This window comes from Mesitornis unicolor, unplaced genomic scaffold, assembly GCF_000695765.1.
Source record: "Mesitornis unicolor isolate BGI_N332 unplaced genomic scaffold, ASM69576v1 scaffold21671, whole genome shotgun sequence".
NCBI lineage: Eukaryota > Metazoa > Chordata > Aves > Mesitornithiformes > Mesitornithidae > Mesitornis > Mesitornis unicolor.
The window spans coordinates 63,568-77,455 of NW_010164731.1; the positions used below are offsets into that span (position 1 = coordinate 63,568).

At 41.3% G+C, this 13,888-nt stretch overlaps 1 protein-coding gene across 1 annotated transcript; it reads right to left on the reverse strand.

Moving 5' to 3' along the window:
* Window positions 1-200: 200 nt before the first annotated feature.
* PDGFA (platelet-derived growth factor alpha polypeptide) lies at window positions 201-13,590 on the reverse strand (the record flags this gene model as incomplete). Its single annotated transcript, XM_010194421.1, has 4 exons — window positions 201-444; window positions 3,343-3,469; window positions 11,176-11,363; window positions 13,486-13,590. Coding segments are annotated over 4 exons (431 nt in total), but the record flags the coding sequence as incomplete, so codon positions are not given.
* Between the last annotated feature and the right edge of the window lie 298 nt (window positions 13,591-13,888).

Below are 13,888 nucleotides of genomic sequence, written 5' to 3' on the forward strand. Positions count from 1 at the left end.
TTGTGCCTGAAGTCCATCAGTGTCCATCCATCTTCATCAAGAACGCAGGCACATTTCTTGACGTAAAGCACCGTTGACTGCTCTGACAGAAATCCACTATTCACTTAGATTTTTGTCATGTTTTTGAGTACTTTTGGTATCCTCCATTCATTCAACTGTCTCTTTTTCTTTTCTGTTTTTCTTTCTTTCTTTTTTTTTTTTGGACAGGGAAGCTTCCTATTGTTTCACAGAGTGCTACAATACTTGCTTTGATGTCACATTAAACAAATGTACATTGTCTCTTTGTTCTCATTAAGTGTTCTTTTGAGCCAGTTTTTCACACAGGAGAACAAATAAAGTATACAGTCAATAAGCACCATACATAGTAGGTTCAGGAATGTAACAAACCATGTACATCCATGTCCCAGAGAGAAGTTTTTTTTCTAGCTTATTTTCACCTTACATCTGCAGGAGAGAAAAAAGATACAATAACTCTATGATTAGAATCAAAGGTCCTATCCTCTAAGTAGATGACTTTAAAAAACTGTTCTGCATGAAGAGTCACTAACCTGGGACAAGTTGTTCTAAATGCTGTTTTGATTGAGTTTACATGCTCACTTTTAAAGTTGAATTTTAGAAAATCTTTGCTTCTATCATACTACTCCCAATAAATACCTGTTAATCTGAAACAGGATATCAAGTTTAGTATTCTTTAGAAATGATACATCAGTACAAATGAAAACTGCCATTGGGAGTTTATGTGCAAAAATTCACCATCATCCAGGCGTTGGGCACATACACAGCAAAATCCAAATCATTCCCACTCCAAATACTAGAATCAATTGCAAGTGCTGCAGTTTACATAATTTCAAGTCATTAAGAAATGGAAATTCCGTATTTAATTTGGAATGTGTATCGCCATTATCACACATTGCTAATATGTTGGCCAAAGGATTTCAGTCATTTTTGCACTGAGAGGGTGTTAGTTTTTACTACTCTGAAAACCTCATGAATTTTGATGACTGGCTGTCATCATCCTACTGAGGCTGAATGGATCAAAAAAAAAGATCCTGATTTTCTGGTGTAAGTAAAATGGGGCCCTGCAACACAAAAACATGGTATTTTTAAGCATCTTGCTTGTCAGGTAGGCAGATCACACGATTGTCTCAGGTGCATGTGCAATCAATCCCAGTTCGTGACAAAACATGGGTTTGATGGTCACGCATCTAATAGTATTTGCTGTACGTACACTCAATGTTTTGCAGCCGATGACTGGGAAGACAAGAATTTGCAACCTGGCAATTCTTTCATGCATTATTATGTGATGCTTTGACCTCAGAAATCAATAATAATGAAACAAAAGCAGAGGCAGTGGAACTTGAGATTTCAGAAGCTGAAGTATTAGCACCCTCCAAAAAAAAAAAGAAATAAAAAAGGCAAGAAAAGGAAGTAGCTCAAGAATGTAAGATGCTGATGGTGATGTGGAGCTTAAAGGAAAAATACCAGCAGGTAGAATTATCAAAGCCAATCAAATCTAATCTCTTTGCAGCCTTGAGGTAGCAAGTGTCAAGATTTTGAATAGTGATTAAGTTGAAGTGATGATATTTGATTAAGTTTTCCAGTACTTGTGCTATTAGGGTGTTCAGCATATAGGTCCTACCTGAGTATCAAATAGTTCCAGTAGGTTTTATGTTGGTTTTAACTTTTTCGTTTCCGTTTTTTACCTGATTCCCTAGGCCTTCCTGTTAACATAAGGGCAGGGCTGGTAAAAAGCCCTAAGGTAATGCATTTCGTTGAACACTGAAGTAGTAAATACTCAAACCGTTTACATTTCAAAGAAATCTCATTATCCTTTGCATTAAAGTAATAACTTTATAACACCTGATTTGACATTCTGTTTACAAAGTAATTATACAAAAGTAAAGAAATAATAAATTAAGTTGGCATCGAATACGTCATTTCCAAGATCCATCTATAATTACTGTTACCATGCAATATTCAACATCTGCTTTCAGTCTGTAGTTAAGCTATTTTCAGTTCATCATCCACTTGCTGGTGCAAGTTTTGTTCCTATCACTAATTAAATCCTAGAAATTATTTCATGACAATTCTACTTCATTTTCCACACACACCAAAAAGAAAAGTTTTCATCTTAAAATCTTAACTGCTTAGTCTTTGGCAATTAAAGACATTTTGGAAAACTGAAATTGATCTAATGAAACTTTTTTCCAAATAGAAGACCACAGAAAAAATATCAAACCATACACACATAAAAATAACCATTTTAAATATGGTTTTGTCTATTCATAACTTAACCCAGTTTCAGCTAAAACATTCAACTCAGACTATAAACCCATGTCCAATAAAATCACAACAGAGGCTTAACTTTGCTTTTACATAAATTCCAATTCTTCTGCTCAGTACATAGCAACTGAAGTTTACATTTGCTTAGACCAGATTTATATCTCCATGCTGGATGGAGACAGTACAGAAAACTCTTCTTTACCCAGCCATCTATGAAATCCATCTCCTTTGGGCAGCTTTCCTCCCTAATCTGCCTACTCTTTATTGTCTCTAATTTTGGGGCTGTGTCTACTGCACCTCTAAATTTCCAGCAGAGGTGAAAGCAAACTTTTGAGGCTGCCTTCAACCAAAGCCAGGAGAGAGGGAAGTGTCCTTTCTACTGTAGTGGGTTTCCTGAATATGTAGTAAGTTATTAATTGATTGCATCCTAGTAAGAGGATCTGAGCTAATGATTTTAGGTGGTTTTACGAAAGCCAGATTTAAAGTAAATATTTTTCCTCATAAATGTTTTCCCATGGTAACTTAAATGTTGTCTTGATAAGGTAAACTTGGATTTAACGTGACAACTGACAATAAATTCTTGACTATATGCAAGTAAGAAAAAACCCAATAAGGGGCATTGTTGTTTCAAAACTCCTTACTCCTGAATATTGAATTTATTCCTAAGTGCTTTACATTCATTTCATTAATATTTTCCCCAAGGTCAAGTAAATCCCAGCCTTAGCCCTGTCTCCACAAAGTCTAAAGAAATTAGGCAACAGAGTTCCCCAATAAGCTGCAACATGACAACCTTTAACTTAGTTAAGCAAGACCTGAATACTATCAGGCATTTACATTTAAAGGCTAACCTCATGAGAATTGATACGCTTTAAACTCCAAATCCAAACTCTTTATCCAGCACAAACTGTCCCTACTTTTGCCTCTTCAACACATCGAGAAGTAGCAGGGAGCTTCTCTACTGAGTTCATTGGAAGCAAGGTTTGCTTCACATTCTTTACTAATACAAAAATAAGGCCCATATGAAATAAGCAATAATGTAAAAATAAAAGGAAAACATACCAGTTTCTTCTTCTCTATAATCTGAATTAGTATTTGATGATGTACAGGTGCATTCCATATGTTCTTCTAATCTCACCAGAACTTCTTTTAATTTTGGCTTTTTTCTAACATATTCCACTTTTGCCACCTATAAAATATGATGAGGTATGTACTGAGACACATTAACATATTTACACTTCAGAACTGAAGACAGATAACTATGTAACTCTACTTTTAATGTAGCCAAACCCATAGAAAATGTAAGCATACTAATCATCTTTTATCTTAATTGTGCATCGTGTAACTATTTATTGCACAGACTATTTGTTTATTCAAGTTCAGCAGTTCGAGACAATTTTCTTTTCCCTCAAGAGATAAAACCATTTCCCATTAATTTTGGTTTGATGTTTTAAGCAACTCAGTTTTTACATACATCACAACAAAACTTCTATATGGATTCAAATCCATGGTTGTTCTTGTAGACAGCCTCTTTTAGCATGATCTTCTGTACATGTTGACCGCTGTTCTTAAGCTGAAGGCTAACAGTCAAGACATTAGGTTAGTTTGTTTTAGAATTTGTAGTTAGTTTAGTTTAGAATTTACAAACTGGCATCTCCAGAGCCCTCTGAACGTAAAGTGCCCAAGTCTTTACAGAACCAGGCTCTGAATATCAGCTTCAACACAGCAGTCTCAATCCTACTCACTCCTTGCAAAGACCTGGAACTTGTTTACAGGAGTTCCCATGCACTGCTTTTAGGTCCAAGGGAACTACCACATGCACATTGGATCCAGTCTTTGGCTTTATTGTGGGTAGCTGGCAGGTACACCACTTCTCTCCAGTCCATCCAGTTGCTTCCAACTCTGCTGCTCTGCTTTGGTCCAAAGCACTGGCATTCTTAACAAGAAAATGCCTGGAGGGCAAGGTGAGGTTGGAGGAAGGAGCATGCTGGAGCAGCTCTGGCTACATGCAGGTCTCACACCTGAAGGAAACCAATGCAGAAGAGAAGGACGGTGGGGTAGGTGGGATACTGAGCATAAGGACGTCCTGACCAACTTGGTGCTGGCAGCCAGGAGAGCAGGAGTGGCACAGGGGACAGAAACACTGCTGTGGTGGGGTGCTGAGATGGGTTGTGGGATGCTGGGCACAACTTGTGCTAAGTGTAACAGGGATGATGGTCATGGCCATACAAAGGAATATGACATGATGTGGGCAAAGAGAGTGCTAGATAGACTGTAAGGGGTCCAGTGATAAGTTTACAATTGTGTTAAAAACTGCATGCATAGGTGATAATCACTGCTTGAAATAGAAGTCACTGAAATGAAATCACGGCTTCTCAGTCCTACTAATGATTTATCTACCATCTGACAACAGAGGGCTGCAATGCGGCTGTCCCAGAAAACAAGAAGACTACAGAGCACAAGTACGTGTTGTAAATAAGATAAATGAGGGAGAAGGACAAGAAAGCCTGGTTGTCTTTACAAAAGTTACATGACAAAGCCGTGAAGTCTGTTCCAACCGAAAGCTCTAGTTACTATCAAATAAAGCATCCACAATTACACAAATCTCTCCTGGTAATGGTTTACTTGGGGGTTTAATGCTCCAAATCAGTATTACACTATGAAAATCATTCCCTGCCCTACCAAAAAGTGGAACAACAGTGTCCCAAGATGAGAGTGGTATCTGGAAAAATACATCACATTCCCAGTTCCCAGAAACACTCTTCTGGTTCCGTGGACACAAACTACCAGGGACCTATGAACAACAGTAACAGAAGCTAGAGCAAAATCCATGCCTTATTCAAGTCAGTGGGAGATCTGCCATTGCTTCCATGAAGGCAGGAGTTCAGATCCACATCTTAGTCACCGCCCCTTCTGTCAACATGATCTGGAGACGATTTGCATTTACCCAGCAAACAAAAGTTGCAGAGAGACAGATGCTGTAACTGAAGTATCCACATTAAAAGGTATCTTCCAAAACTGTCAGATCTCCATATAAACAGATTAAGAGCTGGTCATGACATAGAAGAATGCTTTTACTGAAAGACTAACTATGGGTTGAAGCAGCGTGTTTCAAAATCTCCTGTCATAATCCAACTCCATCAAGCCTTTGAACACAAAGATTTGAAAATGTATGGTACAGCTGAGTCATCTAGCATCAAAGAATGACTAATCCTTAAAATTCACAAAAACAAACAGTAATTAAGACACCTCCATCACCAGAGACAAAGAAAGAGACCCAGCAATCATGAAACAGCTTTCAGATCTGCTATGCTTATTACAGCTGTTAGAATAAACCAGTCTTACTGAAAGTTACATGCAACAAAAATAAACGGTAATCAAGCTTTTTAAAAAGTCTGTCCTTGTTTTGCTATGTTTTCCAAATTGAAAGATACATGCAGTTCCTGTGGCTATTTGGTATTTAATAACAGTAAAAAGAAAAAAAATACTTTGAAGAACAGGATGATAATGAAGGTATGCAGCAATTTAAAGCTGGCTTTTACTGTACTGTAGTTAAATTATAATCGAGCATACGTTCCACTGCCCTACTTCATGCTACACAAGTTAAAGGAATGTTGTTTTGTAAAATGTTGCAAATATTCAAACTGAAGCAGCACAAACCAGATAAATTGCTGTACTTGTGTCATCTGTTAACACCTGCTGCTACACAGGACCTGTAATTAATGCTAATCTAAAATGATAGGGTTTGCAGGTCAGATTTTCAGTAGGTATAAATAGGGATAGCTACACTAACAGCATAGGATTTGGCCTTGTGTTAGCATGTTTTTTCTTCTTTGTATCTTTCTCACTGGTGTTTATCTTGTATAGTTACTCTCAAGCGTACTACCAAATGCTTTGAGATGGTTTGTCCTCAACAAAGCAACATCAGCTTCCTTTACTTGTCTCTAATGCAACAAAACTAAAAACCGTGACAACCTTAAATCCTCCAAAACCACAAAATAACACTACATAAAAACTCTCTAAGAGAAAAACAGTGAAATAACTGACTAGTTAAATGGTGTATAATCAGTGGCACCATATCTGTATCACTGTAGATTCCAGGTACTATCCTGCGGTATGGTGTGATGGCTAAGTAAAACTGAAAATAAAATCTGATAAAAACATGTGGCCTAACAGAAACATCATGGAAACACCTCTTCTAGAGCTTCTCCAGGAGAGATGAAATCAGGGAATCATAGCAGAAAAATCCAAGACTGTAAGAAGAGTGTCCAAAACATCTCTAGTACAAAGCCAACATTTATCATGGGCAGGAACTTGCAAGATAAGTCTCAGCACAAAAAATTCCTCAAAACAGCAAAACTCATGGCTGATAGCTAAACAGGATGGGAAATAAAACAAAAAAACTGAATGAGGATGATTTTTGGAAGCATCTCTATCGTCCATATTAAAATAAATGTGTGCTGCTATGATGGAGGGAAAAACCTACCTTCACCTTGCAACTGTGATCTTTACAGCCCTCAGGTCTGCAAGGAAGACGTAAGTCAATACGGCATAAAGGCACCAGAAGCACTGAACAGAGACCAGGGATCCTGCAGGGCCTGACAGGTCACTGAGAGTTTTGCAGGACCAGAGCCACTGCTCCAGGGACAGGACTGGCACAGTGCCTTCCAGGACAAACCATGCCAAGTGTGTGCACCTCTCCAGCACAGGCGGGATGGGAAGTGGTGGGGAGGCCAGCCACAGAGCCTGGCAGCCACCCATCCTAAAACACCCATTAAAGACACTTACAAGCAAAACCCCTACCTAACAAAAGCCTCATGCACAGTTACTTAGGGTGGAGTAGGGAGAGTTTTTCCTGCAGGGAAGCAAGGCCCAAGGCTGCACTGTCCTGTCAGTGCTTAGAGAGGGGCGGCCCTGCCACAGCTTCCAGGACGGGGAGTGACCCTGTCAGTGCCCGGGACAGTGAGAGAGACTGCCACAGCCCTGGCCGGGAGGACTGCGGCCCTGCCAGACCCGGAGCGGCGGGAAGCTCTGTCACGGCCCCGGGGCACGCTGGGAAACGCAGGCCCAGCAGCGCGGGAAGCTGAAGCGGCCGCGGGGCGCGATGGGAAGGCGGCGGGGCCGAAAAGGAGGGGGCAGAAGGGAGAGTCCCTGGCAGGAGCCGCCTCACACAGCGGTGGGGCCGTGCCTCAGCGAGGACACGGATGGAGGAACTGTAGGGTGCTGCAACGAACCTGCTATACCCCCCTCCCCGGAAAGAAAATAGCTGATGGGGGGGTGTCTCTACCTCCTCTCTCTGCAAACGGGAGCAGCCAAGCTTTGCCCTCTGTCCGGCAAGCGATAGCAGGGTTTCTCTACGGCTCTGAGGGCACCTCTCTCTTGTTTTCCGTCTTGTCTTCACCTGTATCAGGGTTTCTCTTGTTTCACCCATTCTTAATCTGACCTTTGATTCCTGTAAGCTGGTCCTGCCCGCAGGTCCTGCCAAGTGCTGGCAGTAATCTCCAGTCAAACCACAGTTAAAATCAAAGTGCTGTTTATCCTAATGGTAGAAACAGTCACTGAAGAAAAATGTTCTTAAACCTGCAAACATTACATACAGTCGCTTTAACTACACATGCAATTTGTTCTGCAAGCCCTTTTTAACCTCTTCAGAGGCTGGGTAACTGCTGAACAATTCAGTTTGAATTCCTGCATTTCTTTCCATCTCTTCAAAATCCCTCTGAACAACCCCCAGATGATAGCTGCGGAGCTGCTCCTGCCTGCCTGCCTGCCTGCCTGCCTTCTTTTCTCTGCATCTTTCCCTCATTAATTTACTGTAAGAATATACTAGGTTATCTTTCCTCAAATCAGCTCAATACTGAATATGCAGAAATGGCTAAAGCTGGTATGGCTATGGCTCAAGGCCAAGCAGAAAGGAAAGCTGAGGTGGATGGAGTGATAATAGCTTTTGTTTCTTAATTTGGAAAGGAGCATTGCTGCAACCAACAATAATGCTCAGCTTGGCTGTTCAAATTTAGCAGTATAGGCAGAATTTGCTCTATACTATTAACTGTTTTTTGCTGCTGTGACCAAATATATGAAGAACATCACGCTCAACATTACAAGAAACCTATTGGGAAGACTCAGTTCAGAAACCCTCCAAATAAATTATGGTCTGGTAAATACTTGATCTCACTGTGCAGAAGCAACACAATCTGCAGATGTTACTGAAATGGTTTTGCAGACTGGGGAGGAAATACGTCTGTAACAGACACCAACATCCCTAACTTACCAATCCTTGTCACCATTTCTCTATCAGGAGAGAAATGCAATTCTTTCCTTCCCATCACAGAGCCTCTCCCAACCAGCCACTTTATTTCAATTCAATTTTGGCAGCACTGTACAGCTGAACAGAGATGTCCTTAGGACCGAGAGGATGTGCTCTCATGGGCTCACTGTTACGGTGCAGGGCAAACCTACCTTTTACCAACCCACCCCAGGGAAGGGAAGCCTTAGAGGACCCATTTCAGGGAAGCTGTTCCACCAACACCCCCTGGCTTGGAGCCGCCCTGCAGCTCCAATTCCACAAACCCATTAACGGTACAAACCTGACCAAGGCGCAGCAAAGGCAAAATAAGGACATCCCAGAACCCTACAGCCTTTGAACTGTGTTCCCAAGAAAGGAATGCCCCAACACAAGCACCTCTGCTGCTCCTCCCACACATCCACGGCTGTCTTTTAACCTTGACTACAGTGGCCCTCAGTAAGACAAAGAAAACACCCTTTGCTTTTGCCTGTTGGATGATGCAAACCCACTCGCTGACCTTTCTGGGTGAACATTTTTCTAGTGTGAATGGGCCAGCTATGATCTCACTACCTTGTCAATGAAGAGGAAGCGGGGAAAGCCTTTTCAATGTTTAATCAAAAGACAGCTTTTATGCAGTCTGACATCAGGGGAAAACACAAGACGGCTTTCCAACTGCACCACAGAAACAGCTGAGAAGGCTCTCCAAAACCGTTCCCCCTACCTTTCCAGCGACCCTCACTCTGGGCCAGCTACTTAATGGCACAAGCAGACATTCAGCTCTGAACGTAGGATTGGCAAAAGGCTCATAAAACCATCAATTATATCAAAGCTACAAGAGGATCTGACTCTGGAGGGCATAAATATGGATCCTGTTCAGAGATTTCTGGTGTGACAGTGGGGTCAGCCTACAACCTTTACAATGAACATCCTGTTCCTGCTTGACCTCTTGTCCTTTTTTTTCCCCTTCTACGTAATGACTGTTTGGAGCAGTCTTGGAGCTTGGGAAAAGAAAAAAAAAAGTCCTTCAAAGCTGGCTGACGTCTATTGATATTACTGGTGGTAATATATTTACCCAGCCACAAAAAGCAGCTGCTCAGCTGAGCCTACTTTCAGCTTGTGCCCTATTAAAATGAATGCTGTATCAGCGGACTGAATGAGAAATGAAGATTTCTTTAATGTGATGGTGCAGCCCCAGCACTGACATCCCACGAAGCTGCTGCCAGTTGTGGAGTTGCAGCTTCTAGGGAACAACATCAAAGGACTTCGACAGCCAAACCTTCCTCTGTCTATAACCTTCCTCATCACTGCAGGGGTAGGAAACAAGCACACAGCTGTAATATCATACACAAATACCAACAACAAGTTCACAATACATGGCTACACAAAATTAACTGGAAGCTGTACCAAACCAAAAGGCAGCAGCACTTGATACAGCCTTGAGGCACTTTGCTGTTTAGCTCCTACCCTGAATGGCTTAAAATTGTAGTGCTTCATCTTCCCCAGTTTGTTCTCTGCCCTCAAATTATTATTGATGCCAATTTCTTCCAAATTTTTAATTGTTTCTGCAAAGTGTATCCCACAAAGGAAGGGCAGCAAGCAAGTGTAGAGTATAACTATTTTTGCAAAGACTAATATGTTCAGATGTTTCTCCAGCTTATTTGGGTGTGAAAATATTTTTCAGATGTTCAGAAACAGAAAACACAATTCTGCTCAGATGCATGCGCGTGTATGAAAAACAATGATCTGCCTTAGATGCCATACTTTGTGTTTAGCACACACAGTGCTACGTTAGCAGCGCCCTTCTTAGTAAGAAATCCATTGCAAGTACAGTGATCAGTGGGTTGTGCTGGGAAATTTTATGTTCAAGAATGCGGTGGGTTGTTTTTTTTTTAAATTCTGCTCTTAAAATACTCAGGGCAACGAGAACTCAGAGTCTCAACAATATAAATGCTAAGTGTAAGTCTAATCTCCTACACACAGATGTAAATCAACATCACTTGTGTTATCACTGATAAAAATTAGAACACAGTGAAGCCAAATGAACATAAGAAATATTTCACGTAGTATTTACTGGAAAATTGCAACAGGGATTTTGTCTAATGAGTAAATACAGCATGAAGCTGTTGAGTCTTCTGTCCCTGGGGTAAGATAATTTGAAACACATTTTTTTCAGATCAAAAGTGTTATGTTGTCAAATATAAAAGCCCAATTTAGGCTGCATAATACTTAATTAAGAAAACAGCATTCCATACTGTGATTTATTTATTTTTTTAAGTCCAATGCCCCTTGAGACAATTTTATCTTCTTAACTTTAAGATTTGTACTGTGCAAGATCATGGGAAAGGCACAATCAACATTATTTTCATTACAAAAGAAGAAAAACCTAAAGGGAATCCTGTGAAAATGCAATCCAAACCCAAGCTTTTCCAACAATCGTGTAACTTGAAAAGGCCATCTGCTCACTCAAAACGAGGGGAGCACCATGTCTGATCCCCCAGCTATAAGGATGGATAATAAAGACCCAGGTCACACAGAAAAGCCACAAGAACACCTGGAGTTTTTAGACTGAAAAGGACCCTCTTAGGGCTCTGCAGCCCCCATGTGCTCACCTTGACACTTCTGTGGTGTATCCGCGATGGCTGGCATTTCACGCTGCTGGTGTTGCAACAGCCAGTGCAACGTTTCACCTCCACGCAGGGCGGCCATATCAGGAAGTTGGCAGAGGTGGGATCAATCTGACTCCGAGGTATCTCGTATATAACCGTCCGTGTTTTGCAGACAGCTGGGATGGCTTCCTCTGCGAACACAAGAAATTCACACTTCCAGGTGAGCAGCTGCTCTCACCTCAGATACTTTACACCAATTTATGAGTGGCACCCTTAATTGCCAGGTTGAGAGGATGTTCTCAGTTCCCATCGCTTACTGACAAGTCGGTGCCAAGCACTGTTTGCCTACTGCTAAACTGTGTGTGCTACCTTGGAGAGAAGCTTGACTCACTCCCAAAAGCCCAGCCCTAAAATCGGGTTTACAATGGCCTGGCTGCCAACATAGCTCTGAGCACATACCACATATGAAAACCCTGGCTCTTCAGAAGTGACAGCAAACCAGGGGCTTCTCCAGATTAGATGATCCTCCAATATAGGCTCATAGCCTATAGGCATATAGGCTCATAGCGACTGCATACAGAAGCTGTTGCTTTACAGTATTGGGGTTGCACACATACTATCACACAAACAGGCAATACCTGGCAACCACCACCACAGAAGTCGCACTGAGCATATTTGTATCGCGCCCAAATTGGCTGAGCTGGGAAACAACTTGCACCAGCTTGAAACTTCCGAGTCTTGGGTTTCTACTTCCAAAACTTCAACATCCCCACATCAGGACTCTGGTCCATCTGCCATTCCAAAGGGCAACTGCCATTTTTTCTGAGTGAAGTTATCAAAGCTTTGTACATGGTCGGTTTTATTTAATTTGTTATTTTTTGAATCAGGCAAAACCACAAAAGTAGCATGACTGAAAAACCTGCAGCTAAGCCAATATCCTGCTGGACCCAGGTAAGGTGAGATTGTAGAGAGCAGTTTCAGCCACATGAGGACCAGAAAGAGTAGCTCTGTACTGCTGCACGATGCTGCCATGAAAAATCCAAACCGAGTATCAGTCTCAGCCTAGGGACTGCTTAGGGTCCAGAAGATAATAGCAGTTGCAAGGACAACTTGTTTGATGACAAGTTCTCTTAAGGCAGCTTGGATTTTTTTGCCTTACAGTAGAAGCAGTGATAGCTTTGGGTTAGATGTGTCAGGGAACTGGAATACTGCCTGCACTTCTTCAGTTACTTCTGAAGTACAAGGAGTTCAGGCCTGGCCTGTGCCTGTAACATGAAAATCTAGGCTTAGTTTTCAAAGAGATGCATTTCAGTCAGCTAAATAGACTGAAAATTCTTTTTCTCAATCCCTAGTGCCATGAACTCAGGAAAATTAATGGATCCAATACTGCAAGAACGCTGGCAACTCCTACAGGTTATTGAGCATATCCAGTTCCCACTGACTTTTATGGGGAGGCATTCAACACCTTGCAGAATACAGTGCCAAGTGTAGCAGACTGTTTCAGAACCGCTGTTCTCTGGAGGCATTCAATGTGACGAGCACGCTTGCCAATTCACACTGCAAATCCACGCTGACAGCATGCTGTGCTATCTGCTGCGTACCACCACAGCTTGAAGTACAAATATATTGACTCTGAATTAGCAACAATTGGTAAGATCATGGACGTTTCCACAGTCAAATGGAATGGTAAAACACTCGACCTAATCAGATGAAAAAGCATTGCGTGCAAATCCTATTCTCAAATTCAGTAGCATCTCTTTAAATTTATATTTGGGCTTTGTTGGATCACCATCACTATTGTTTAATAAGAACAAAATCCCCTGGAAACATGCCTGGTGCCTTATGCAGTGATGGAAAGCAATGCCCCAGCATTTCCGTCAATGGATTTTAATTTTTTGGATAAACTGTTTTTTTCTTGTGAATAAAAGAGTCAAGCTGTTTCCTTTTGTGGAGCTTCTGTACTGAAAACTCTACCAACTGTTGATGTTTTTTAAAGCACACTCCTGTAGTTGTTCCCCACACTATGAATTATACATTGAATATCACAGCATTTTCTAACCAAGGTCTAGCTTTCTAACATGCTGCAACAAGAAAGTGAATGTAAAGAATTTGTGCTTGTCTGTCTGCTATGGACATCCTCCAGAAGACAGCTTCTCGGGCAACAGCTCATTTTGTGCAAAAAGAAAGGCAGAAACTAGAAATGGCCTTTTTTCCTTTGTGCATGACACGTTTTTCCAGTGAAATGTCCTGCTTGGCTGACGAAAAGCACCCCCTCTGTTTTTACTCCCTAAGTACAAATAGCTTGTTTCTTACCAATGCTTCTTTTTCTGCGAATGGGCACAGGACGATTCTCTTGCACATGTTTAGCAGAATGAACACTATAAGATCTCAAATTTGCTTCTGAAACATCATCATATCCTAGAACAGGAAACAAAATATTAAACCTCAGCTATGTTATTCACATGAATGTTGCTACAGTGCCGTTCTGTACGTATAAATCTGTGCAGTACGTATGCGCAAAACCAAATTCTGCTGCAATTAGTCTAATGTGACTCCTGTCGATACAACTGCAAGGGCATAAGGAAGGGAAAACATAGACGTTAAATGTCACATATAAGCACACACATTTTAATTCTAACATCCATCTTACTGGAAGCCCCCAGAAGCAGTGACACAAAACCGTATCTAAAGTAAAACAGCCGCATTTTTACGTGAA